Source organism: Ranitomeya imitator, chromosome 2, assembly GCF_032444005.1.
Source record: "Ranitomeya imitator isolate aRanImi1 chromosome 2, aRanImi1.pri, whole genome shotgun sequence".
Classification (NCBI taxonomy): Eukaryota; Metazoa; Chordata; class Amphibia; order Anura; family Dendrobatidae; genus Ranitomeya; species Ranitomeya imitator.
In genome coordinates, this window is record NC_091283.1 from 541,753,496 (window position 1) to 541,780,936 (window position 27,441).

Here is a 27,441-nt window from a genome sequence, read left to right on the forward strand (position 1 = left end):
GACCGACGCTCACAGCCAGTACAGGAGGAGAGCAGAGCACAGCGCTGGAGGACAGACGGCTGTAGGTAAGTATGTAGTGTTTGTTTTTTTACTTTTAGGATGGTAACCAGGGTAAACATCGGGTTACTAAGCGCGGCCCTGCGCTTAGTTACCCAATGTTTACCCTGGTTACCAGCAAAGACATCGCTGAATCGGTGTCACACACGCCGATTCAGCGATGTCTACGGGGAGTCCAGCGACTAAATAAAGTTCTGGACTTTCTTCCCCGACCAGCGATCTCCCAGCAGGGGCCTGATCGCTGCTGCCTGTCACACTGGACGATATCGCTAGCGAGGACGCTGCAACGTCACGGATCGCTAGCGATATCGTCTAGTGTGACAGTACCTTTAGAGAGCTGGGTGACAAATATTGTCCTATAGCCTTGTAGAAACAAATCGGATTATGAAAGCAGATATGTGCATGGACATATCAGGGAGGCACATAATGTATACGGACCAGTCATTGACATGACCTCAGCAATGCTCTTATAAATGATCGCCTCTTCTATAGAGCAAATCCAGTCTGTATGTTCTACTGAATGCCATGGGAAAAGATAGCAATCAATACAATATGTCTGTATGTACAGGGGAATGGGCAGAACACTGATGTGGCTTTTCCAAAAGAAATGCCGTCATCAGCTCCAGCCCTGGAAGCACTCCCAGACCATGAGATAATAGGACAGAGACAAATAAGCGATTTATCGGAATCTTATTTATTAAGAATAATTCTACAATAGCGGAGAGTGAAAAGACAAGCTTTGAAAATACGACTCTTTCCAGGCAGACCTCAAATACACACATTTTACATACAAATATATATATATATATGTATTATGTACTATATGCTTTCCAAGTATGAAGGACACTTTATTGGCCGGCAGCTAATACAGGACAGGGTACCTGGGGAGCCCCAAGGCTTTCATGCATATAAGGAGTGTAACGGTTATATATCCATCACATGGTGTGTGCACATGGCCAGATATTTCCACTTACCTTTCCATACATTGCTAGTTTTCTCACAGGATAGGTGATAACTGTATGATCGCTGGGGGTCTGACCACTAGACCACTACTGATCACAAGAAGGTGGCCCCAAAGCCCCTGTCTGGATGGAGGGGTAGTATGCATGCATGACCACTGCTTCGGTGGGACTGAGTGAGATAGCAGGTCCATCAGTCCCCTAGAAGTGAATGTAATGGTAATCACATGTGTGCACTACCGCTCCATTTACACAGAGGTGGTGGATTTATACCTTTACAAAATGATGTACAATAACAAAATATAATGTGGTACCGTGTTACCCAGAAAAATCGATGTGAATACTTTTCTGCCCAATGACGACAAAAGTATTCTGGGAGTGATACCTTTATTGGCTAACCAGAAAATAATATGTTTGCAGCTTTCAGAGCACAGTGGCTCCTTCTTCAGGCAAGAATACAAATAGATTAATAAGAAGAAAGCACAACATTTAAAGAATACTACAGTAGGACATTTGTTAGGGGGTGGGAAGTGTGATGAGTCCATAGACTACAGACTAGGATGAATCTACACAGACACACAATCAGGAATGAAATGGACACACCTGTGGGAAAACATTTCTCTGGACCTGGGCACAGTATGACAGATTTAAAAGTCTCAATACTAAAAGGTCATTTTCAGGGCGACAGAGAAAGAAAAACTTGGGAATTCAAACAAATGAAGATGTTCAATTCTTTAACACTAGGACTTAATTTAACACCTGCATTTATGAGTCACTACATGGATACAATTCTCACCTCCACCAGACGGACTCCAGATAACTAAGAACATTATTCCCACTGCCTCTCCATTTGTAAGAAAATGCCTAATTTGATTTCCTTGGCTTATCTATGGACTCATCACACTTCCCACCCCCTAACAAATGTCCTACTGTAGTATTCTTTAAATGTTGTGCTTTCTTCTTATTAATCTATTTGTAATTATACCTGAAGAAGGTGAAGAAGGAGCCTTTGTGCTCTGAAAGCTGCAAACATATTATTTTCTGGTTAGCCAATAAAGGTATCACTCCTAGAATACTTCTGTCATCATTGGGCAGAAAAGTATTCACATCGATACCTTTACAAAAAAAATGCAGCGGATTTATTCGAAACAAATAATTTTCATTGTTCTCCTCTAGTGGGATACCTTCCCATAGTGATAAAACTTTAAGGACCCAATAAAGGACTTCTAAATAGGCCCTCAATTTTATGTAAATGAAAGGTGTTGAGTTATGATCATTCTTCAGGAGCGCACTGCTCCCTTGACTTCCGAGGTGGTCCACTTCTGTTTGTCAGTTTGGACCAGCTTCAGAACAACGCTTACAAGTTCTATTGGAAAGAGCTTGGAAGTGCCGCACATTTTGCATGAAATCGGCCACTGCTGATAGACTGCAGAGGTGGCTAGTTACCTAGGCATCAAACAATAAATGCTAAATTTAAAAATGCTTCCGTTCAACTTTAACTATTTAGGATGTGGAGAAAACCCCTTTAAATTTCTTAAAAGTAGCCCAAATGTAGTTTTTCTGATAGACAACTCCAGGTTACCTGGATGCATGTAGCCACCACTAGGAGGATCTTTGAGAGCACACTGAACTCAATGATAACAGTATTCTGCCTCTGCTGGTGGCTGAAGGAACCCAAGTATCATTGGAGCTCTATATAGAAATGAAGGTGTGGAAATTCACAGCACCCGTGCTCATCCGTCACTCTCGTTCATGGGCTGTGGCTGGTACTGCAGCTCAGCTCTGTTAAAGTGCATGGGACTGAGCTGAATACCGGACAGAGCAGGAGTGGACAAGAGTGATGCTTCTTCCAGCTTTGAATGATCACTTTTTTGGAGGGGGATAATTTTTGGACTAGCCACTAATATATGATGACATCAACCATGGATAGATAGTAAGTCGTGTAGTTGTACCTAGACGATAAAGGTAGTATAAGTTCACAACACTTGTATGTAGTCCTTTCACGAGAAGTCATTCTGTGCTATGAAAACGTAAAACCAAACTCTGACCGTCAGTCGCCTCTAAAATGAGATCAGTCATTTCCTATACTGAACTTTTACATTACCCACTGCTACCTGCGTGTGACTAAACAATATCTATAAGTAAGAAGCGTCCATATACCCTGCTTAGTAAACATCCATCAAGGCAAGGATTCTTTCTGAACCTTGACATGAATGATTATACCTGAAAATGTACAGATGTCAGGTCTGCCTGGATAGCCTCATATACAATGAATAAGTATGAGCCGGCTTCATCACACAGACAAAACATGGAAGTGTGAAGCTCTTTAAAGGGAATCTATCTATCACTATTTTTTACTCTGTAATTTGAAAGCAGAATGATGTAGGGGCAGAGACCCTGATTCCAGTGACGTGTCACTTACTTGGCTGTGTTTTGCTGTTTCAACAAATCAGTGTTTTATCAGCAGAAGATTATCACTATAGGAATAGGTGTCTCATGCCTACTTGTCAACAGTTTTCTAATCCCGCCCATACCAATGATTAGCATTTTGCAGTCAATAAACCATGTGCACAGGAAGCTTCCAATCAGTGGTGTGGGCGGGATTATACAGGGATCAGCATTTGAGCACTGCTACATCTGCAGCAGAGAAAACAGCGATTGTGTATAAATTCCAGGATGCAGACCAGAAAGTGACACATCACTGGAATTAGGATCTCAAACCCTACATCATGCTGCTCTTAGGTTATATGGCAAAATGCTAGTGACAAATTCCCTTTAATGGGCAGCGTAAGCAATCACTCATGACAAGCTGCAGCTTCATCTGAGGCTCCCTAGGGCAGCATAGCGAGAATACGCTGCCTCATTTGGATGGGATTACGTTATTCTCTACAGGAGATTCCCCCCCCCCCCTTCTGTGCTGTGCGGCACACATACACACTGTGCTCCATTGTAGTGCGGCAATGTCCTTAGGGTCACCACTCACTTATCCTGAGTACCCCATGAAATGTAATCTGGGCGGGTGGCCGCATGGTATTCATCGATCAGCTGCTGGACAATCTCTCTGGAGTTATCCAGCTCGTCAAAGTTCTCCTTGAATATATCCTCTTTACGGAACTGCTCCAGAAAGGCTTCCCGTTTGCGCAGCTTGTCGTACTGCCGGCATGTTCTCTCAAATAGCTGCAGAAAGGAAGAAGGAAACATGGGAGATGGGGGTCATCAAAAAAGAGATGTAGGTGTGGGTGTCTAAAATGATATATATACAGTTAGGTCCATATATATTTTGACAGAAACAACATTTTTCTAATTTTGGTTATAGACATTACCACAATGAATTTTAAACAAAACAATTCAGATGCAGTTGAAGTCCAGACTTTCAGCTTTCATTTGAGACATTAAAATTGGATGAAGGGTTTAGGAGTTTCAGCTCCTTAACATGTGCCACCCTGTTTTTAAAGGGAGCAAAAGTAATTGGACAGATTAACCCCTTCATGACCATGGGATTTTTCCGTGTTCGTTTTTCACTCCCCTCCTTCCCAGAGCCATAACTTTTTTTATTTTTCTGTCAATTTGGCCATGTGAGGGCTTACTTTTTGCGGGACGAGTTGTACTTTTGAACGACATCATTGGTTTTAGCATGTTGTGTACTAGAAAACGGGAAAAAAATTCCAAGTGCGGTGAAATTGCAAAAAAAGTGCAATCCTACACTGGTTTTTTGTTTGGCTTTTTTGCTAGGTTCACTAAATGCTAAAACTGACGACATTATGATTCTCCAGGTCAGTACGAGTTCGTAGACACCTAACATGACTAGGTTATTTTTTATCTAAGTGGTGAAAAAAAAATTCCAAACTTTGCTTAAAAAAAAAAAAAAAAAATTGCGCCATTTTCCGATACTTGTAGCGTCTCCATTTTTCGTGATCTGGGGTCGGTTGAGGGCTTATTTTTTGCGTGCCGAGATGACGTTTTTAATGATAGCATTTCGGTGCAGATACGTTCTTTTGATCGCCCGTTATTGCATTTTAATGCAATGTCGCGGCGACCAAAAAAACGTAATTCTGGTGTTTCGAATTTTTTCTCGCTACGCTGTTTACCGATCAGGTTGATGCTTTTTTTTAGTTGATAGATCGGGCGATTCTGAGCGCGGCGATACCAAATATGTGTAGATTTGATATTTTTTTTTATTGATTTATTTTGATTGGGGCGAAAGGGGGGGTGATTTAAACTTTTATATTTTTTTTATTTTTTTAACATTTTTTTCAACTTTTTTTTTTTTCCATGGGAGGCTAGAAGCAGGCACAGCACGATCACCTCTGCTACATAGCAGCGATCTGCTGATCGCTGCTATGTAGCAGAATTGCACGTGTGCTGTGAGCGCCGACCACAGGGTGGCGCTCACAGCCACCGGCGATCAGTAACCATAGAGGTCTCAAGGACCTCTATGGTTACAATGGAGACGCATCGCCGACCCCCGATCATGTGACGGGGGTCGGCAATGACGTCATTTCCGGCCGCCCGGCCAGAAGCGGTAGTTAAATGCCGCTGTCTGCGTTTGACAGCGGTATTTAAGTAGTTAATAGGTGCGGGCAGATCGTGATTCTGCCCGCGCCTATTACGGGCACATGTCAGCTGTTCAAAACAGCTGACATGTCCCGGCCTCACTGCGGAGCCCTGCATCAAAGCAGGGGATCTGACCTTGGACGTACTATCCCGTCCAAGGTCAGATAGGGGTTAAATAATTTTAAATAAAATGTTAATTTCTAGTACTTGGTTGAAAACCCTTTGTGGGCAATGACTGCCTGAAGTCTTGAACTCAAGGACATCACCAGACGCTGTGTTTCCTCATTTTTGATGCTCGGCCAGGCCTTCACTGCGGTGGTTTTCAGTTGCTGTTTATTTTGGGCCTTTCTGTCTGAAGTTTAGTCTTTAACAAGTGAAATGCTGCTCAGTTGGGTTGAGATCAGGTGACTGACTTGGCCATTCAAGAATATTCCACTTCTTTGCTTTAATAAACTCCTGGGTTGCTTTGGCTTTATGTTTTGGGTCATTGTCCATCTGTAGCATGAAACGACGACCAATCAGTTTGGCTGCATTTGGCTGGATCTGAGCACACAGTATGGCGGCTCTGAATACCTCAGAATTCATTCCGCTGCTTCTGTCCTGTGTCACATCATCAATAAAGACTAGTGACCCAGTGCCACCGGCAGCCATGCATGCCCAAGCCATCACACTGCCTCCGCCGTGTTTTACAGATGATGTGGTATGCTATGGATCATGAGTAGTGTTGAGCATTCCGATACCGCAAGTATCGGGTATCGGCCGATACTTGCGGTATCGGAATTCCGATACCGAGATCCGATATTTTTGTGATATCGGGTATCGGTATCGGAAGTGTAAAATAAAGAATTAAAATAAAAAATATTGTTATATTCACCTCTCCGGCGGCCCCTGGACATCAGCGGGAGGATCCGGCGTCCGGCACGGCTTCTTTCTTCAAAATGCGCGCCTTTAGGACTTGTGGTATGACGTCCCGGCTTCTGATTGGTCGCGTGCCGCCCATGTGACCGCCACGCGACCAATCAGAAGCCGCGACGTCATTCCTCAGCTAAAGTCCTAGAATGAGCGCCTTCTAGGACCTGAGGAATGACGTCGCGGCTTCTGATTGGTCGCGTGGCGGTCACATGGGCGGCACGCGACCAATCAGAAGCCGGGACGTCATTCCACAGGTCCTAAAGGCGCGCATTTTGAAGAAAGAAGCCGTGCCGGACGCCGGATCCTCCCGCTGATGTCCAGGGGCCGCCGGAGAGGTGAATATAACAATATTTTTTATTTTAATTCTTTATTTTACCCTTTAATATGGATCCCAGGGCCTGAAGGAGAGTTTCCTCTCCTTCAGACCCTGGGATCCATGAGGATACATTCCGATACTTGATGTCCCATTGACTTGTATTGGTATCGGATATCGGTATCGGCGATATCCGATATTTTTCGGGTATCGGCCGATACTATCCGATACCGATACTTTCAAGTATCGGACGGTATCGCTCAACACTAATCATGAGCTGCACCACGCCTTCACCATACTTTTCTCTTTCCATCATTCTGGTAGAGGTTGATCTCGGTTTCATCTGTTCAAAGAATGTTCTTCCAGAACTGTGCTGGCTTTTTTAGATTTTTTTTTAGCAAAGTCCAGTCTAGCCTTTTTATTCTTGATGCTTATGAGTGGCTTGCACCATGCAGTGAACCCTCTGTATTTACTTTCATGCAGTCTTCTCTTTATGGTAGATTTGGATATTGATACGCCGACCTCCTGGAGAGTGTTGTTCACTTGGTTGGCTGTTGTGAAGGGTTTTCTCTTCACCATGGAGATTATTCTGCGATCATCCACCACAGTTGTCTTCCCTGGGCGCCCAGGTCTTTTTGCATTGATGAGTTCACCAGTGCTTTCTTTCTTTCTCAGGATGTACCAAATTGTAGATTTTGCCACTTTTAATATTGTAGCAATTTCTCGGATGGGGTTTTTCTGTTTTCGCAGCGTAAGGATGGCTTGTTTCACCTGCATGGAGAGCTCCTTTGACCTCATGTTTACTTCACAGCAAAACCTTCCAAATGTAAGCACCACACCTCAAATCAACTCCAGGCCTTTTATCTGCTTAATTGAGAATGACATAACGAAGGGATTGCCCACACCTGTCCATGAAATAGCCTTGGAGTCAATTGTCCAATTACTTTTGGTCCCTTTAAAAACAGGGTGGCACATGTTAAGGAGCTGAAACTCCTAAACCCTTCATCCAATTTTAATGTGGATACCCTCAAATGAAAGCTGAAAGTCTGAACTTCAACTGCATCTGAATTGTTTTGTTTAAAATTCATTGTGGTAATGTCTATAACCAAAATTAGTAAAATGTTGTCTCTGTCCAAATATATATGTACCCAACGGTATGTGTGTATATATATATATATATATATATATATATATATATATATATATATATATATATATATATATATATATATATATATATATATATATATAAATGTTGTCTCTGTCCAAATATATATGTACCCAACGGTATGTGTGTATATATATATATATATATATATATATATATATATATATATATATATATATATATATATATATATATATATATATCTCTCATACAGTTAGGTACATATATATTATATATGTACCTATATATTATACACACACACACACCGTATTTTCCGGCGTAAAAGACGACTGGGCGTATAAGACGACCCCCAACTTTTCCAGTTAAAATATAAAATCTTCTCAAAAGTCGGGGGTTGTCTTATATGCCGGGTGTCGTCTTATAGGGTGGGTGCGGAGCAATCTGCGGTCGAAGTATATAGTGGGGGGAGTGGTCCCGATGACAAGGTGAGGGAGCGCCTCACCAGGAAGGTTTAAGTGAAGCAAACTGTCAGCGTCTGGGATGCCAGGGGTATGCAAAAAAAGAGAGAGGGCGGTGCTGTGCCTAGAAAAACACTCCTCTTTCACTAATCTGGCTCGCCCTTGTATCCTATAATCTCCTTCTCTGCCTCTGCTTCACTTACACCTTCCCGGTGAGGTGCCCCCTCTCCTTGTCATTGGGGTCGCTCCCCCCACAATATGCAGCGACCGCAGATTACTCCGCACCTGCCCTATAAGACGACACCCAACCTTTGAGAAGATTTTCAAGGGTTAAAAAGTAGGCTTATACGCCAGAAAATACAGTATATATATATATATATATATATATATATATATATATATATATATATATATATATATATATATATATATATATATATATATATATATATATATAAAATCACGGTCTCAAATTAAACGGATTGCCCAGAATTAGAGAAATGTGGCCGTCACCATCTAAAGATAGCGCCACCTCGGTTTACAGGTTGTGTGCGCCACTGCGACTCTGCCCCATTCACTTTAAAAGAGCTGAGCTGCAATACCAAACTTAACCTGTAGAAAAGGGTGGTGCTGTTTGGAGTCCAGCAGCCATGCCTTTCCTAATCTTGAAAAGCCCCATACATATGTAGCAGCAATCTGCATGGACATCCTAAAAAATCTCAAATTATTGATCGGTCTGGCAGTTTGCAGGTTACTCATCAGAAGGTTGATTGCATCCATTATTAAATAGTTTCTTAGCTCTGCCACGGTAATAAATATAGACTGCAGACGGTGGCGTGTTCTGAAGCGGACATACTCCGAGCAGGAGCAAGGTACTGCGTTATTGGTTTCCTGGAGATGAATATTACGGTGTGAGTGAGCGATGCTTACATCTGCAATGCAGCAATGAGACACAACCCTGACACTTTAATGCATCTGGAAAATGACATTTCAAGGATGGAAGTAAAGGTGAAGCTGCTCAAATGTAAAACGAGGTGACAGTGCCACCTAGTGATCAACTCGGTAAACATCACACAACTAGACATGGAGTAGGAGACTGCGAGCTGCATTCTTCCTAGTCACTGTATTAGTATCTCCTGCAGTGTTCTCCATTAGACACAAGAAAATTGTGCAGGTGTATACTGCCACCTAGGGACAAAGAGCGGCAAACCGCTATACGTATTGTTACAACAAAGATCTGCCACTAAGGTTTATACCCCAATGCTGAGAAAGTGAGAACAAAAAAAAACAGAAAAGGGTTCTTGGGATGAAGTTTCCCTTTACTCACAGATGAGATGTTGGTATGATTGGCCATCATGAGTCCGCTGACACGATGTGCAGATGGGAGATATGGGGACTTCCTGGAAAGGGCCACTTGAATGCTAGCAGGGCCCCATGGGATAAAATTGGCCAATTTCCGTTCCCTGATTCTCTGCAAACTCTTGTGCACCTACAAGAATACACACAGAACATGACACGGTTGCATTACCAAGCAGCACTTTAACGAGGGTCTTCTACGACCACGGCTCTAGTAGACCTCTCCTACGCCACACACGAACATCTAGGCTGCCATTGTTGTCGGCAATACAGGTCCTATTTACACAGGACGATGCGCTGCAGAGGATGATGATCTTTGGTGCATTTCACTTCATCTAATTGATGGGGGTTTTGCTCGCTCGTTGGGTGATACTGTATAATTATAGAGCAGTGTAAATGCACCATTAGTCAGGAAAGTCACAAACATAAGGGACAGCTTACCGCACCTGTACAATTAAAAGGGTTCTCCAAGAAATGTGCTAAAATAAATAATACCATTAAAATATTAATATTAAAAATATTAAACATTTTTCTACATGCCTTCATAGGAATACTTTATCGTGAAGCTCCAGACAGAGCAGTGTCTGTCAGGAATGGTGACAGGCCATTCTTCTGTTCAGACCGGCTCCCCTCCTCCATGTCCTGTCAGGTTCAGTGAACAGAGGAATGTGCGCTCACAATGACCGACAGGACGCTGCTCTGTCTGGAGCTTCACGCAGCCCGTCCGATACTCTAGAACTGGGCGTGACTGATGGGAGCGGCCATCTTTGAATCATGACAGAATATTCCTTTTTGCTAAATGTGGGTTTCTGCTGGGACATCAAGATAGGGTTTTAGTCAGGTAACTGCTGTACGTCACGTAAGGCTGTATGAAAACACTCACCTGAGTAGGATCCACCTCTCCTTGAATAATGTTCAGTATCGCTATGTAACAGTGATTGGTCTGCCTGTCCCGACCTGTGGACACCATGACGTTCTTGGGTTGCAGTAATCTCCTCATGACATCCAGCACCGTGGTCTTCCGCACACTGGCCACCTATACACAAAACCCTTGTATAAGATCATGCAGTGAGCAATGAAAGCCAACATTATTACTCAGCACACAGAAAACAGGAGTGTCATCGGTAATAATGAGAGGACAGACAACCTCCCTACTCTGCGGAATTCAGGCTACTAGTGGCCCAATGACTACCACAACTGCATCTATATCAAGTAGTGGCAAATACACCAAGGAAGTTTCACATGTCACATAAGTAAGGTTCTGTGTATCATTACTTTATTACCGTAATTAAAATATACACTTCAGGGAGGTAGGGCTTCTTTATTTTGGGATAAAAATCATTTTTACATTTGGGTTCCGTTAATAATTCGGCGCGATTTTCCTCTCTGTTGCCCTATTTTTGGCTGCAGAGTTTACTGAGGCAGCGTCAGTGAACTCATTCTGACAGGAAGGTTTACATAGCTTTTCTTCCTTCTTCTGAGCAATGTACGACAACATAAAGGTCGAGATGGCTGAGGTAAAAAAAATAGCTCAAAATAATAAACTTTGTCAGGACAATTTCACTGATGGATTTTGAGTTAACTCATTTTGATGCCAGCGACAAACAGTGCAACATAGAGGATATGGGAAAACGGTGCAAATTCTTCAATGGAATCCAATTACAAAACTGATTTATAGCCAAAAAGAAGTGTGATCAAGTGAAGAATACGTGTATATATGTATACACATAAATCTATCGTTATACACTTAGATTATACACACACTCCAGAGGTATCCATGTCCTGATGGCCATATGTGCTGTCCTTTCTCAATTAACAAATAGCCTCTTCAGAGAGGAAGAAGACTTGAACTTTATCATGAAGCAATCCTAAAAGTCAATCCAGGCCCTTTAACGAGAAGCTAAACCAGACACTCCATTTACACACGCACATTTCAGGATGTTTGCTCATCATAAACGCAAAGCAGGAGATCTGATTTTGCTGGGTGAGAGGCCTATGATGTAAGGTTTAAGGGAAAATGTTTCACCTTGTGGAGAGAGCCAAGGACAGAGTAAGGAGACATTATAGGCCATACAATATAAAGCTCTTCTGGGAAAAAAAACACCTTAGCACTCTCCACATGGAGAATGGTTCCAAACTAGACCACCTGCCAGAGGCCTCTATCCTAGCCAAATCAGATCTCCTGCTTTGCACTGATGAGGGGCAAACACCCTAAAACATGTCTGCAAATGCATCTCGGCTTTGGGAAAATGGCCGCCGCGATCTCTAATGCGCACGTGCGGCATCCCGCGGCCATTTTACTGAAGCCCCGTGCAGCAGAGCACTCGATCTGCGCACGCGCGGCCCCAGGAAGATGGCCGTCCCCACCGACGAAAGGGATGACAGCGCAGATCGCGCGTTGCTTGTTCACGTGCCCACAGTGGATTAGTCACCTCAACATGCGGACACCACTACGCGCCACCAACGTAAAGCTGAGGAAGAACCAGCGCTGTGAACACGCCCACCCGACCAGCCTGATTGACAGGCGAAAACGGCGACTTTGGTAAGTTATTTCTCAGCATAGGTGGGGAATTGGGGTACACTACATACACTATAGTAACACACAGCGCAGGCCCTATTTAACAGTATTTATATCTCAATCTCAAAAAACGGGGTGACAGGTTCCCTTTAAAATCCCACAGGAGCTTTGCATGGCCTATAAGTCTCCTTATGCCACCTTCGCTCCCCCCCAAGTGCTCTCTCAGTACATACACCTTAACATACAACAGTGCATGGCGCCCTCTAGTGTCAGCAATAAGAACTATAGGCAAGATCCAGCACAGGTTTTATATAGCAAAGGTTTGTAAAAGGAAAACTATTTTTTCTAAACGTTTTTTCCAAAGTCCATAATTATAAAACCTAGATAAAATACTAAGACCAATGCTATCAAGAGAACACATTGCACGTGAAATGGCAGAGAACTTTCATCTTAGGCCATATTAAACACGGAATAATATGTAAAGGCAGATTTAGGCAGATCACACAGGAAGATGAAGTGTAGCACTACAAGGTCAATGTATCAGAGTGGAGAATCGATAGTCACACAGATGTACCCGCTTATAATCCATTAGGCTTTTAGATCGGCTTCTCCTAGGAATATCCTTTATGAAGGCAGGGAGTAAAATATAGATTTAATGACTAGAGGACACACACATTTATAACCAAACAATTATGTCTGTTTTCCTGACATGGAACCACACAGAGAGGATTCTCAATCTGGGCAGCTAATATGGAACCAGAGAGGGACAACGTATGGTCCACACATCCGTCAGTCACAGTCTGAGCATGGACCGTGATGTCTCCTGACCCAAACTCACCAGGGTCATAATTGTTGGTTTGGACTCGGATTGTGAACGTCAGATGTGTGAAATCGTCCTCTTACAATGCAAAGAGAGAACGTTGCGACAAGTTTGTGCGTCACAATGACTGTTATAGGCAGGGCTGTGGAGTCAGTAAGCCAAACCTCCGACTTCTCACTTCCTTGACTCTGACCCCACAGCACTGGTCCCTACTGAGCATGTGCATAAAGTGCAGCGCAGATTCATCTCCACTATGACCCCACAGCACTGATCCCTACTGAGCATGTGCATAAAGTGCAGCACAGATTCATCTCCACTATGACCCCACAGCACTGGTCACTACTGAGCATGTACATAAAGTGCAGCACAGATTCACCTCCACTACGACCCCACAGCACTGGTCACTACTGAGCATGTACATAAAGTGCAGCATAGATTCACCTCCACTACAACTCCACAGCACTGGTCACTACTGAGCATGTACATAAAGTGCAGCATAGATTCACCTCCACTATGACCCCACAGCACTGGTCACTACTGAGCATGTACATAAAGTGCAGCATAGATTCACCTCCACTACAACTCCACAGCACTGGTCACTACTGAGCATGTACATAAAGTGCAGCATAGATTCACCTCCACTACAACTCCACAGCACTGGTCACTACTGAGCATGTGCATAAAGTGTAGCACAGATTCACCCCCACTACGACCCCACAGCACTGGTCACTAATGAGCATGTACATAAAGTGCAGCATAGATTCACCTCCACTACGACCCCACAGCACTGGTCACTACTGAGCATGTCCATAAAGTGCAGCACAGATTCACCTCCACTACGACCCCACAGCACTGGTCACTACTGAGCATGTCCATAAAGTGCAGCACAGATTCACCTCCACTACAACTCCACAGCACTGGTCACTACTGAGCATATGTATAAAGTACAGCACAGATTCATCTCAACTAAAAGCAGAGATCCTTAGATCCGGAACAGAACAGACATTTATAGGACATTTTATAACTTTCCCAAATTCTTATGGAAACATTTCCAGCACATCCTGCACTGAACTACTGAACCCAATTTATTATATATTTTAGGAGTTGGTCCATTTTATACCAAGTCCACAGCCCTGGTTATAGGGTCACCCACATGGGACAGAGATGCTGCATATTCTATGTCCAAAATGGCGCACGCAAATTCTGCAGCAGATTACAGAACCAGATGTGGAGGAGTTGTGAACAAGCAGAACCCCCATGCCACAGAATATTTGTGTGAAATTCTTAAAATTCACAGGTCAATTTATTTTCTGTTGCAGATTTTACCCCATTTAATGTGGAGGGTGAAAATTGTAGTGCATTCCACAGCAAATCCCCAATTCACGTGAAAGAAACTAGAACGTGTGGATCTGGTCTCCTGATGTTACCTGCCATGTCATTGGATGCCATGACCGCTGGTAGTGCTGCAGCAAGTCTCAGGTCTGGGCTCATCCCCTAGCAGTCAAGTGACCGACAGCATCAATGTGGATGCAGAAAAGACTGTCAATCACTGACAATAATGTGATTGACAGCATTATAGTTAATTAGAACAACTATTGCTTTTTTATTTTTGTAAAGGGCAGATTTTATCAGAATATAACCTATTGTTTAAATCATGTATTTTCGTTACATTTTGGGTAAGGATTTTTTTTTTTTTTTTTTTTTTTTTTAATTCCCACACCACAATCTGTATTAAAAATAAAAAAAATAACTCTTGCAATTCTCACACTGGCCACTGGGGCTCTTTTAGACTCCGACTTCCTGTTTCAGGAAACAGCACGTGTACATTAGCTACAATGAAAAGATCCCAACCCTATATTATGTACTGAAGCATCTAATGAGCGTGTATAAGGAGGAGGAGCAGAATCTCTGCTATATCAGACATTGTCATTTTCCCTTTCCAGATGTAGACTCTTCCTGGATGGACAATTAGTAGGAGTCTGTGAAAATTGCTAAATAATTTAGGGTTTTCTTTAACCCCTTAACAAAAAAACACATAAGTTTACGCAATTGTAGGTATAACACCACGTGGTAAGTGCTCAGGAGCGGAGTTCTCTCCACATGCAACAGACACAGGTGCTTGCTATGTAATATCTACCAGCCATGGGCCGCAGGGGGATCTTCGATCACTGCTGCTAACCATTTAAATCTCTGACAGCGATGTTTAAATGGAATGAGCATCAGTGCTCACACGCATTGGCTGAAGGCTCCCATGGCTGCCATCTTGGTACTCCGATGAAATTCAATCCCAGGCTAAACTATAGGAGACAGTCTAGCCTATCAAAATAGAGACTCAATCAACCCCATTAGTACACAATGTAAGAATGGATCAAAACTGCAATTTTTCGGTCACCACTGCTCCCTAATACAATGCAATAAAATCCAATCAAAATGTCAAACCTACCCTAAACTGTTATCAATACAACTGTCAGCAGGCCACGCAGCTGAATCACACCCATAGCTCAATCAATGGAAAACTAAAAATGTTACAGGTCTCGGAAAATGGCAATAAACAAAGATATTACTTAAATTGAGGAAATAAATATAATATAACATTATACAAATTTGGTATTTTGGCGATAACGTGGCACCCCTAGTGGTAAACTACCTACAAGTTCACACTCCCTAAGAAAGCATTTAGAAAAAAAATGTCTAAAAGAGGATAAAGACTATAAAGGGTCCACGACTATTTGACTTTCCTACTACAGATCTAAGAACCAACAGGCAGATAGTTGCTAAATATCTGCCTGTTGTGACAGGTGCCGATCTCTGCTGGCACAGAGCAGTCACACACCGCTCCTGCAGGTGATTCAGCAGTTCCACTGACATCACGTCAAAAGTAGGAGCTCCTCTTCCGCTCTGTTGACGAGGCTTGAATACGGATTGACTGCCTACAAGTGGGCAGCTGGCTATCAGGATGGGGTCAGCAGTCACACAAGTCAACACAGCAGCCTGGAAGAAGAGCTACTCTGCTGACATGGAGCAGCAGAATTGCCGGCAGGAGCGGTTGGTGGTTGCTCTGAGCCGGCGTCTCTGTTGGCAACTACCTGCCTGTTAATTTTTTTTACTATGGGCATAAAAACGAATAAAACAGTGCTGAACAACCCTTTTATGTGAAATCTATTATCTAGATATCTAATATATAAAAGTCATATCTAACTTAAGTACATCACTTTTTAATACTAGATCACCTCTCAGATACCAGTAGTCCCCCCACACCCTATGACTTACCGATTGATCTGTAGTCAGTGGGGTGTACCCAGTCATAAGGAAGTGCAGACGTGGCGTGGGGATGAGAGATGCAATTAAACCAATCAAATCATTGTTCATATAGCCGGGATAGCGGAGGGTTGTAGTACTGGCGGACATTATGGTGGATACCTGTAAAACACAAACATCAAAAATCTTAGTCTCACAAACTAAATGGATCCGTTCCTGTCAATCTTATGGGATTGGCCCATTTATTCCCAATAGCTTCCCATGAACGATAATGATGAGCGCAGCACATACACACTGATTACTCGGCTGTGTCTTGATGTTCTGGACTGAGTTACATTAGGCTTACCAGACCCCAGTTCTCTTGAATGGGCAGGGACAATGCACTGGTATAGCTATAAGGCTTCATACACATTTTGCACATCAGTCTTTAAAGGGAGGCATCCAGGAATAAGATGCGCTCAATTCATTAATGAGAGCATGTCACTTAATGAATTTGGTGCATCTTATCAGTGTCATGCACCTCACCAGATATGTTACTCCAGTCTAGGAGTGGAGTATCTTTTCTTGCGTAAGAAATGCTGCCATCTCTGCCAATTTTGGAGGAAGGACCTTCTCAAAACTGCTGTGAAAACACTAAGGGTATGTGCACACGTTCAGGTTTTTTCGCGATAAAACCGCATTAGAAACTGCAGACATATGCATCCTATCATTTAGAATGCATTCTGCAATTTTTGTGCACATGATGCGTTTTTTCCCGCGGAAAAAAAAAAAAACACATCGCGGTAAAAAAAGCAGCATGTTCTTTAATTTTGCGGGGTTTTTTTTTGCGTTTTTCCCGCTGATCTATGCATTTGGAAAAAACGCAAGAAAAATGCATCAAAAACACGCAAAAAAAAACGCATGTGGATTTCTGGCAGAAATGTCAGGTTTTTGTCAGGAAAATTTCTGCCAGAAATCCTGACATGTGCACATAGCCTCAATTTAGAAAAAAAAAAGTTTGAAAAGTTGCATAATCTTTCTGCAACCCTTGCTCAAAGTGTTTCACACCAGTCTTCTGGAGTAAACGCTTTGATGAATCAGGGCCATTGTTTAATGGATGCCTTTGTAGACTATGGATGATAGCTGTCCTTGCATGGCTTAGATCATTGGGCTCAGCTAACATCTAGGAAAGTTTATGTTACTGTCCGTATGTGCAACGGTATCATTGAGTCTAGTCAGAAAACTGCTCTGCATAGGAGCCACACAAGCCAAAGGCCCTGTTAAGTCTCCTGACCAGTGTCTGTGAGGGCTGAGCTCTATAAATTGCAACCTCCACCAGGGTTGTTATTTGAGGAGATCTAACCTGCAACCTCCACCAGGGTTGTTATTTGAGGAGATCTAACCTGCAACCTCCACCAGGGTTGTTATTTGAGGAGATCTAACCTGCAACCTCCTCCAGGGTTGTATTTAAGAGGCTCTAAATTTCAGCCTCCCCAGGGTTGTTATTTGAAGAGCTCTAACCTGCAGCCTCCTCCAGGGTTGTTATGAGGAGCTCTATCCTGTAGCCTCCTCCAGGGTCATATTTAAAGGGACTGTCACCTGAATTTGGAGGGAGCAATTTTCAGCTATAGAGGCGGGGTTTTCGGGTGTTTGATTCACCCTTTCCTTACATGCTGGCTGCAATATTGGATTGAAGTTCATTCTCTGTCCTCCGTAGTACATGCCTGCACAAGGTGCAATCTTGCCTTGCCCAGGTGTGTACTACAGAGGACATTGACTGAACTTCAATCCAATATTGCAGCCAGTGGCTAAGGAAAGGGTGAATCAAACACCAGAGAACTCCGCCTCTATGGCTGAAAATTGTTCCCTCCAAATTCAGGTGACAGAGTCCCTTTAAGGAACACTAACTTGAAGCCTCTTTCGGGGTTGTTATTTGAGGAGCTCTAACCAGCAGCCTCCTTCAGGGTTCTGTTTGACTGGATGGATGACAAACCAATCACAGAAATCTGCTGCTTTCCAAGCTTTGGGGCGTGGGGAAACACTTTTCCTTTTAGAAAATTATGGATGATGAAGGCACTGAGTGTCAATTGTTCAGGAGATTGATACCAGCAGATCCAGTCTTTCCCAAAACAGTGCACTATCCCCAGCACAGACTGTGTGCTACACAAAGCTACATGGACCTACAGCTGCCTGTAGAGGGACATTGTGTTTGTTTCAGATTTGTTCTTCTGAAGATATAATGCACTAGACTAATAGCATTCCTTACTATAGTGATGAGTGGCACAGGATTTTGGTATTAATATGAGACACTAGTATTAACTTTAACCCCTTCACCACTGAGAATGTTTTCACCTTCAAGACAGGCAAATTTTACATTTCTGACCGCTGTCACTTTATGAGGTAAAATAATGCTCCAACAGATCCCAGTGATTCAGAGATAGTTTTCTCATGACATATTGAACTTAGTGGTAAAATTTCTTCCATATGACGTCTATTTGTGAAAAAAAAGGACATTTGGGGGAAAATTTAGCAATTTTCAAACTTTAAGGCTATGTGCACACAATGCGGATTTTGCTGCGGATCCGCAGCGTTTCCACAGCGGCGGATCCGCAGCAGTTTCCCATGAGTTTACAGTACAATGCAAACCTATAGGAAACCAAAAACGCTGTGCCCATGCTGCGGAAAAAAAACATACGGAAACGCAGCGTTTTATTTTCCGCAGCATGTCAACTCTTTGTGCGGAATCCACAGCGTTTTTACATCTGCTCCAATAGAAAGCTGCAGATGTAAAATCCGCTGCGGAAAAATTTCCGACAGAACTACTTTACATCAGTACAATTTTTTTGGTAGGAAGTTATAAGGATTAAAAACCATTTTTCAGGGACCACATCACATTTGAAGTGGCTTTGAGGGGTCTATGACAGAAAATACCCAAAAATGAAACCATTGTAAAAAAACTGCAACCCGCAAGGTGCTCAAAACCACATTCAAGAAGTTTATTAACCCTTCAGGTGCTTCACAGGAATTTTTGCACAAAAAAATGTTTTTAGCCCCCAATTTTTTATTTTCACAAGAGGAGAAAATTAACCCCCAAATTTATCGTGCAATTTCTCCAGAGCACACGGATACCCCATATGTGGGGAAAATCTATTGTTTGGCTGTACGGCAGGGCTCAGAATGGAAGGGGTGACATTTTGGAACATTGACTCTGATGGAATGGTCGGCGTGTGTTATATCGCGCTTGGAGAGCCCCTAACGTGCCTAAACAGTGGGAAAACCCCATATGTGACACAATTTTGGAAATTAGACCCCTCAAGAAATTTATATGTGTGGTGAGCCCCTTGAAAACACATGCGCTTCACAGAATTTTAGAACATTAATCTGTAAAAATGGAAAAAGATATATTTTTCCCACAAAAATGTTGTTTTAACCCTATTTTTTTCTTCACTTTCACAAGGACAGCAGGAAAAATTGTTGTACAATTCTCCTGTGTATGCAGATACCCCACATGTCATCGAAAACTACTTTTGAAGCATAGTGCAAAGCTTAGAAGGGAAGAAGACCCAGAATGGAGATCAGATTTTGCAGGACTGGTTTGAGAGTGCCATGTCCCACTGGCAAATCACCTGAAGTGCCAGAACAGCAGAACCCCCTCATAATAGACTCCATTTAACAAACTACACCTCTTAACAAATCCACCATATTGACACCAATGGTGGGTCACAGAGTTTTATACCATTGGGCAGTGAAGAAAAAGATAATTATTAGTGATGAGCGAATATACTCGTTACTCGAGATTTCTCGAGCATGCTCGGGTGACCTCCGAGTATTTTTTAGTGCTCGGAGATTTGTTTTTTCTCACCTCAGCTGAATGATTTACATCTGTTAGCCAGCATAAGTACATGTGGGGGTTGCCTGGTTGTTAGGGAACCCCCACATGTACTTAAGCTGGCTAAGAGATGTAAATCATTCCGCTGAGGTGAGGAAAACAATCTCCTAGCACTAAAATATACTCGGAGGACCCCCAAGCATGCTCGAGAAACCTCGAGTAACGAGTATATTCGCTCATCACTAATAATTATATTTTTACCACCAAAATTTAGTTTCAGCTCCAGATTTTACATTTTCACACTGGGAAATGGGTAAAAATGGCACCAGAATTTGTCTCACAATTTCTGTTGAATGTAGAAATACCCCCAAATGTGGCTCTGCAGTACTACTTTCCATACGGCAAGACTCGGGAGGGACAGAGCGCTAGTTGCCTCCTGGAGCACAGATTTTCCTATAATATTATGCGGACTCCATATACAGAGCTAAGTGCTAGAATAGCAGAATCCCCCCTCAAATGAGCCCATTTTGGAAATTATACCTCTTTGGGAATTTATCCACAGGTATACTGACTATTTTGACTCCATAGGTCTTGTCCAGAAACAAGCAGCATTGGATGTTGCAGAGTGAAAATTGCAAACTGCCATTGTAGTGCTCAATACATTATAGTGACCAGTACATTATAGTGACCACTAAATTATAGTGACCAGTATGCTGTGCCCAACTCGTTTCTGGAGATATGACCTGTAAATTAGGAGGGCTCTCATCACTACAGGAATGCCAAATATGAGGGCGCTAAATGCAGTTTAGTCACATTGGGGGGCATTTGGATTTGGGAGCACAGAATTTACTGAATTTGTTTTGGGGTGAGGATCAATAGAGCTTTTCCAGAGTTTTTGTGCAACCCGTAACGTGGAACCCGCTAAATTTCCGTTAACAGATGACGGTCTTGAGTGGGTAATAGATCTTTTTTGTGGATTGATTTTAAGATTTTGTTAGGAACATTTTACATACTATTTGGGATCACATTTATCCTGCTCTCCACGCTGAGCACTTACTTTGGGGTTTCCATCTAAATCTCCAAGTGGCGTGGTTCAGATGAAACCCCTGACGGATCCATTGACTATGAGGCAGCAGAGTGACTCTAGACTCAGTATGGCCTCTGTTTAGTGGTGTCATGTTTTCAGAGGTGCAAAAAACTGTGGTTGATGGTACATTTAAGCATGCCTAAAAAGTCAGACAACACCGGATCACAGGTCCTATGTGTCCACAGTGCCTGCATCTACCTCATTATAAGGAATCTTCCGCTGGGGGTTCCATTTGAATCACGTATTTCAGAGATTTACATGGAAACCAAAGCGCTCAGCATAGAGCTCAGGATAAATGTGCTTTATGAAAAAAATCAACAGCAGGTGAAGAATTGGTTTTATTTATTTTTTACGTAGTTACTTGGGCAGTAAAACTGATTAAACTACTTTATTCTTCGGGTCGGTGCGATTACAGCGATACCAGATTTATATCGGGTTTTTAGGTTTGGCTGCTGTCACACAAAAAAAGTTAACTTTTTTTTGTTTTCATTTTTTTTTTTGCAAAAACTAGTTTTTGCATCGCCATTTTTTGAGAGCTATAATTTTTTCTATATTTCTGCTGACAGTCAAGTAATGACTTATTTTTTGTGGGACGAGTTGCAATTGTTATTGATACGATTTTCGGACACATGACAATTTGTGATAACTTTCCATTTCGATTTTTTTTTGTTATTGAATCGCGCGCCACCGTCTGGGGCAGCGTTTTGGATTACTAGCAACTAATATACAAGTCTCAAGCACCTACCTCATTAGGACTATAAGAACACTTTGTTGGATGGAATTATAAGGTCCGACATTAATTCATACTTGCATTTAATATCTGCTCAGACATGTCTCGTAGCAGACATCTGCTCTGATACCTTGCAGTCGAGATCCTGATATAGAGATGATTCTCCAGCAGGACAGTGATCGTAGTCTGTGTCAGTTCTAATAGTAAAGCAATTTCACATCTGCTCTGACACATCCCACAACAGATATTAGCTCTTCTACAACCAACAACAGAGATCCCGATATAGAGCCGGTTCTATAGCGGAACTATGACATTAGTCGGTGGTATTTCAGACAGCATAATCAGTAGCACGCACTAATGCACCTTAATACACGGAAATCCTTGGAGATTCCTTTCCTGTAGCAACAAATGGAAGTTGCCAAACAGGCAGCTGGGGAGGTAACGAGGTGCAGGCGCCAGTGCATTATATTCCTTAGTGATAAAAAGATTTTTATGTCTGAATAAATAGTGACTATTCTGAACAAAAAAGATCATGTGTTCATTAAAAAATACACAATTGCAAATGTAAAAACAGCAGGGGTTGGTTGAATTTGTCTGGAATAGTTTACTAAAGGTGCCTTCACACATAACGATTTTGTTAACGATATCGTTGCAACGTCACACTTTTTGTGACGTAGCAACGATCCCGCTAACGATCTCGTTATGTGTGACAGCGACCAACGATCAGGCCCCTGCTGGGAGATCGTTGGTCGCTGGGGAATGATCAGGACCTTTTTTTGGTCGCTGATCACCGGCTGTCATCGGCGTGTGTAAAATTGTAAAAGTAAAAAAAAAAAAAAAAAAAACAAAAACAAAAAAAAAACAGTACATACTCACATTCCGATGTCTGTCACGTCCCCCGCCGTCAGCTTCCCGCACTGTTTTTTTTTTTTTTACTTTTACAATGGTAACCAGGGTAAATATCGGGTTACCAAGCGCGGCCCTGCGCTTAGTAACCCGATATTTACCCTGGTTACAAGTGATCACATCGCTGGATCGGCGTCACCCACGCCGATCCAGCGATGACAGCGGGTGATCAGCTACCAGCTTTTGCTGGACTGTAAAAACAACGTTTAATTTGCATTAAAAAACGAAGAAAAAAAAAGAATCAAAGGCGCAACGTGTGAACATAAGCCTACATCAGTTAAAAAAAATGAATAACATCTGAAAAGACAAAAGTATTCCCTCCATAGGTAGCCGATATTTATGTTGGAAGAAAACTCTGAAGGAGAGATATACTCACCAACTGGTTTATTTGAGAAAATGATGGATTCTGTATGTGGAGTCTGTCTGTAGCAATTCTGTTCAATGCCGTGTTATCTAAAACCACCTACAATGTAAATAAAAACTTATGTGAAGACCCCAATACATCTAAACGCAGTCCCTAGAATCACACCAACTATGGAAAATGATGGTAATCTACTGCACAAGTAACATTTAGGGAACGCTCCAAGAACAAGAGAAACTGTATTATGGCCGCAGTAATGGCCAAAATTTGGGAGCATGGCAGACAGATCCCATCTTTACAGTTCTCTAAAAACTTATGTTTTACCATCTTAAAGGGTTGTTGCAAAGCTTCATTTTCGGGAGCACACTGTCACTGTTCCTCCCGTTCAGAGGCAGTGCACTCTTGAAGACTGCCAATTCACATCAGCAGCATGGCTGCACCGCGGGCCGAACTGTGCGCTCTACAATGTTGCTGCTGCACTTGAGAAGCGCACATTGTGTGCACCAGCAATCCAGCCAGCTTTAGATCAGTGCTTACAAGCTCCATTAACCCCTTCACGACATGCTCCGTACTAGTACAGCGCATGTCTTGTCTCCCCCTTTGATGTGGGCTCCGGCGCTGAGCCCACATCAAAGTTGTGACATGTCAGCTGTTATGTACAGCTGACATGTGCGCGCAATAGTGGCAGGTGGAGTCGCGATCCACCAGCCGCTATTAACCTGTTAAATGCCGCTGTCAAACGCTGTGGTCGGCGCTCATAGCAAGCCTGCAATTCAGCTACATAGCAGCGATCTAATGATCGCTGCTATGTAGCTGAGCCGATCGAGTTGTGCCAGCTTCTAGCCTCCTATGGAGGCTATTGAAGCATGGATGGTAAAAGTTAAAAAAAACTTTTTAAAAATTTGAAAAAGAATATAAACGTTTAAATCACCCTCACCCCCCTTTCGCCCCATCCAAAATAAAAAAAAAAAAAAAAAAAAAAAATCAAACCTACACATATTTGGTATCGCCATGTTCAGAATCGCCCGATCTATCAATAAAAAAAAAAGCATTAACCTGAACGCTAAACAGCGTAGCGAGAAAAAAAAATTGAAACGCCAGAATTACGTTTTTTTTGGTCGCCGCAATTTTTCTTTTACCAAAATTTTTAATTTTTTTCACCACTTAGATAAAAAATAACATAGACATAGTGTAGGTGTCTATGAACTCATAATGACCTGGAGAATCATAATGTCAGGTCAGTTTTAGCATTTAGTGAACCTAGCAAAAAAGCCAAACAAAAAAACAAGCGTGGGATTGCACTTTTTTTTGCAATTTCACCACAATTTTTTCCCCGTTTTCTAGTACAAGACATGGTAAAACCAATGATGTCGTTCAAAAGCACAACTCGTCCCGCAAAAAATAAGCCCTCACATGGCCAAATTGACGGAAAAATAAAAAAAGTTATGGCTCTGGAAAGGAGGGGAGCGAAAAACAAAAACGCAAAAACGAAAAAGGGCTGCGGCATGAAGGGGTTAAAAAAAGAGCATGCAAACACTGCACATGCTAATCCACGCTGTTGGATTATAGTTGTGGCCAGTTACCTACACAACGAGCATTAAACAAGAAAATTAAATTAATTTTAACTATTAGTTATATGGAGACAACCCCTTTAAGGCTACTTTCACACTGGCGTTTTTTTTAATACGTCGCAATGCGTCGTTTAGGGGAAAAAATGCATCCTGCAAAGTTGTTTGCAGGATGCGTTTTTGCCCCATAGCGTAACATTACCGACGCATTGCGACGTATTGACACACGTCGCAACGGTCGTGCGATGGTTGCGCCGTGTTGTGGCGGACCGCCGGGAGCAAAAAACGTTAAATGTAACGTTTTTTGCTCCAGACGGACCGCTTTTTCCGACCGCACATGCGCGGCCGGAACTCCGCCCCACCTCCCCGTACCTCACAATGGGGCAGCGGATGCGCCGGAGAAATGCATCCGCTGCACCCATTGTGCGGTGCTAACAGCGCTAGCGTCGGAATCTCGGCCCGACGCAATGCGACGGGCCAAATTCCGATGCTAGTGTGAAAGTAGCCTAACTCCCGCACTAAACATAACACGGTGTATCAGTTTTGTCTGGAAAGTAACCACAGAGGCATGGCCGCTTACCACACAGTCAGCATTTTGTGTCAGCCTCTTCAGGGTCAGGAGGGAATTGTAGGGCTGAACAACAACGTCACTCATCTCATCCTGGTTTGGGAAGACAGAGTAAGTCTGAACCAACTTCTTGGGATACCTGAAATTAACAAGAGCAGAGCATGGGTCCTGTGAATACTAGGCATTCAGATCTCGGTCTGACTCAATACACCTTAGGATTGTATCTACTTCATACATGAAAACTTAAAGGGAACCTGTCACAAGGAAAACCAAGCCCAATCTGCTGGCCCCGTGTTACAGAGCAGGGGGAGCCGAGCAGAGTTATATATAGTTTTGATAGAACAGACTCAGTATCACCGGTGATTTAGTAAATTAACCCTCTGCTCTTTCAGGGAGTGTCTGACCAGTGGGCGGTCCTATCAGTGACTGACAGCTTTATCTGTATAAGAGGGAATACAAGGACAGCTGTCAGTCACTGATAGGCCCGCCCACCGGTCAGACACTCCCTGAAAGAGCAAAGGGTTACACTATTAAACCACATGTTACACCGAGTCTGTTCTCACAAAACTATATACCATATATCTGCTCAGCTCCCCCTGCTCTATAACATGGGGCCAGCAGATCTTGCTGGGTTTTCCTGGTGACAGGTGCCCTATAAAAGAAGACCTTAACAAGGCTTTATATCAGACAGTCATACGCCATCAGACCCTGCTTGTCCACAAATATACCGACACCTACCTGTCGTTTAGTCTCTCCAATAGGTAAGATCCTAAACCAGAACCAGTACCACCAGCAATGGAATGGCAAAGGACGAATCCCTGTTACAAAAGAAGACAACACAGGTCCATTAATTAACCACTGCAGAAAAACCAACTAAATCATGACTGTAGCACCTCCAACTTTCTATTGTTTGCCAACTGCTTTCACTACTACTTACCTCCAAGCTATCACTGCCATCAGCTTCCCGATCAATAATGTCAAATATATCTTCATGGATTTTCTCACCCTGAAAGAGCAGTAAAATTCATTGTACTGTTACTTATATGCATAGGGTAGGACTTCTGGCTGGGAGCCCCGGATCTCTGGTGAGTGACACTGAAGTGTATCAGCGCCAATATGACCCCAATACAGTTGAAAGTGGCGGTAGACGAAGGAGAGACAGGCTCTGTTCCCTAGCACTCACCGTCTTGTAGGCAGGCTGTCAGCGTCCCAACACAGGAGGCAAAATGGTGTCACAGCATTGTGCCGGCCCGCTCCAGCTTGCAAACGCAGAAGAGGACTTGGTGGCTTTGGATGTTGAAGGACAAACTTTGATGAGCATAAACTTTACTTTTTTTGTGGGGTCTACAGCACTCTGATGGTGGTGGCTGCGCCATTACTGAGAGGGGCTCTCCAGGGGAATTATAATTGACGGTTCTTTTATTGCTAAAGGTGGAACCCAAACGGCATTATAACTCGGAGGGGAAATAATGACTTTAGCCACAGAGTTGAGGGTAGAAGCAGGATGTGGAGTTTGGGTTGGTTGGGAATAGATGGGGGATGTGCTGTAAATGTGGCAATTCAAATGTGTCGGCCTTAGAAAGTTGTCATGGTGGTCTGGGCCACACAGAAAAAAAGAAGTAAATGACCCCAATCAGAAAGAACATCAGCTGTAACTCACTGGACTGTGTATAACTCTTATATTATTGAAGACACAAAAGAGAGTAGTAAAACCAAAAACACTCAGTTTGAAAAAATGTTGCAGTAATCCGCAAGTGCTAGTAAAAGATGTAAAAAACAGGGTATTTGGTTGATACGTTTTTTGCAAAAAATGTATACTAAGCTGCTCTACCAATCTTCACGGTATACCCTTTTGCAAAAAATGTATCAACCAAATACCCTGTTTTTTACATCTTTTACTAGCACTTGCGGATTACTGCAACATTTTTTCAAACTGAGTGTTTTTGGTTTTACTACTCTCTTTTGTGTCTTCAAGTTTCTTGGTGGTGTGTGAACATGATCATACAGACTTGTTCACTGTGCAAGTAGCCCATGTGTTCCTGTTTCCACTCTTATATTATTGGTAGGGCTGGTATCTAA

At 42.7% G+C, this 27,441-nt stretch overlaps 1 protein-coding gene across 1 annotated transcript in view; it reads right to left on the reverse strand.

Annotated features, from left to right (window-relative positions):
• Positions 1 to 735: 735 nt before the first annotated feature.
• The window catches only part of TUBG1 (tubulin gamma 1), a 38,232-nt gene continuing 11,526 nt past the window's right edge, over positions 736 to 27,441 (reverse strand). The window contains exons 4-11 of the mRNA XM_069751915.1: positions 26,300 to 26,368; positions 26,101 to 26,180; positions 25,375 to 25,501; positions 23,242 to 23,328; positions 16,347 to 16,496; positions 10,622 to 10,774; positions 9,710 to 9,871; positions 736 to 4,193 (exon numbers count right to left, since the gene is read on the reverse strand). Of these exons, the coding sequence (XP_069608016.1) occupies positions 3,996 to 4,193; positions 9,710 to 9,871; positions 10,622 to 10,774; positions 16,347 to 16,496; positions 23,242 to 23,328; positions 25,375 to 25,501; positions 26,101 to 26,180; positions 26,300 to 26,368 (1,026 nt within the window). The 3' untranslated portion in view covers positions 736 to 3,995. The remainder of the gene's footprint in view (positions 4,194 to 9,709; positions 9,872 to 10,621; positions 10,775 to 16,346; positions 16,497 to 23,241; positions 23,329 to 25,374; positions 25,502 to 26,100; positions 26,181 to 26,299; positions 26,369 to 27,441) is intronic.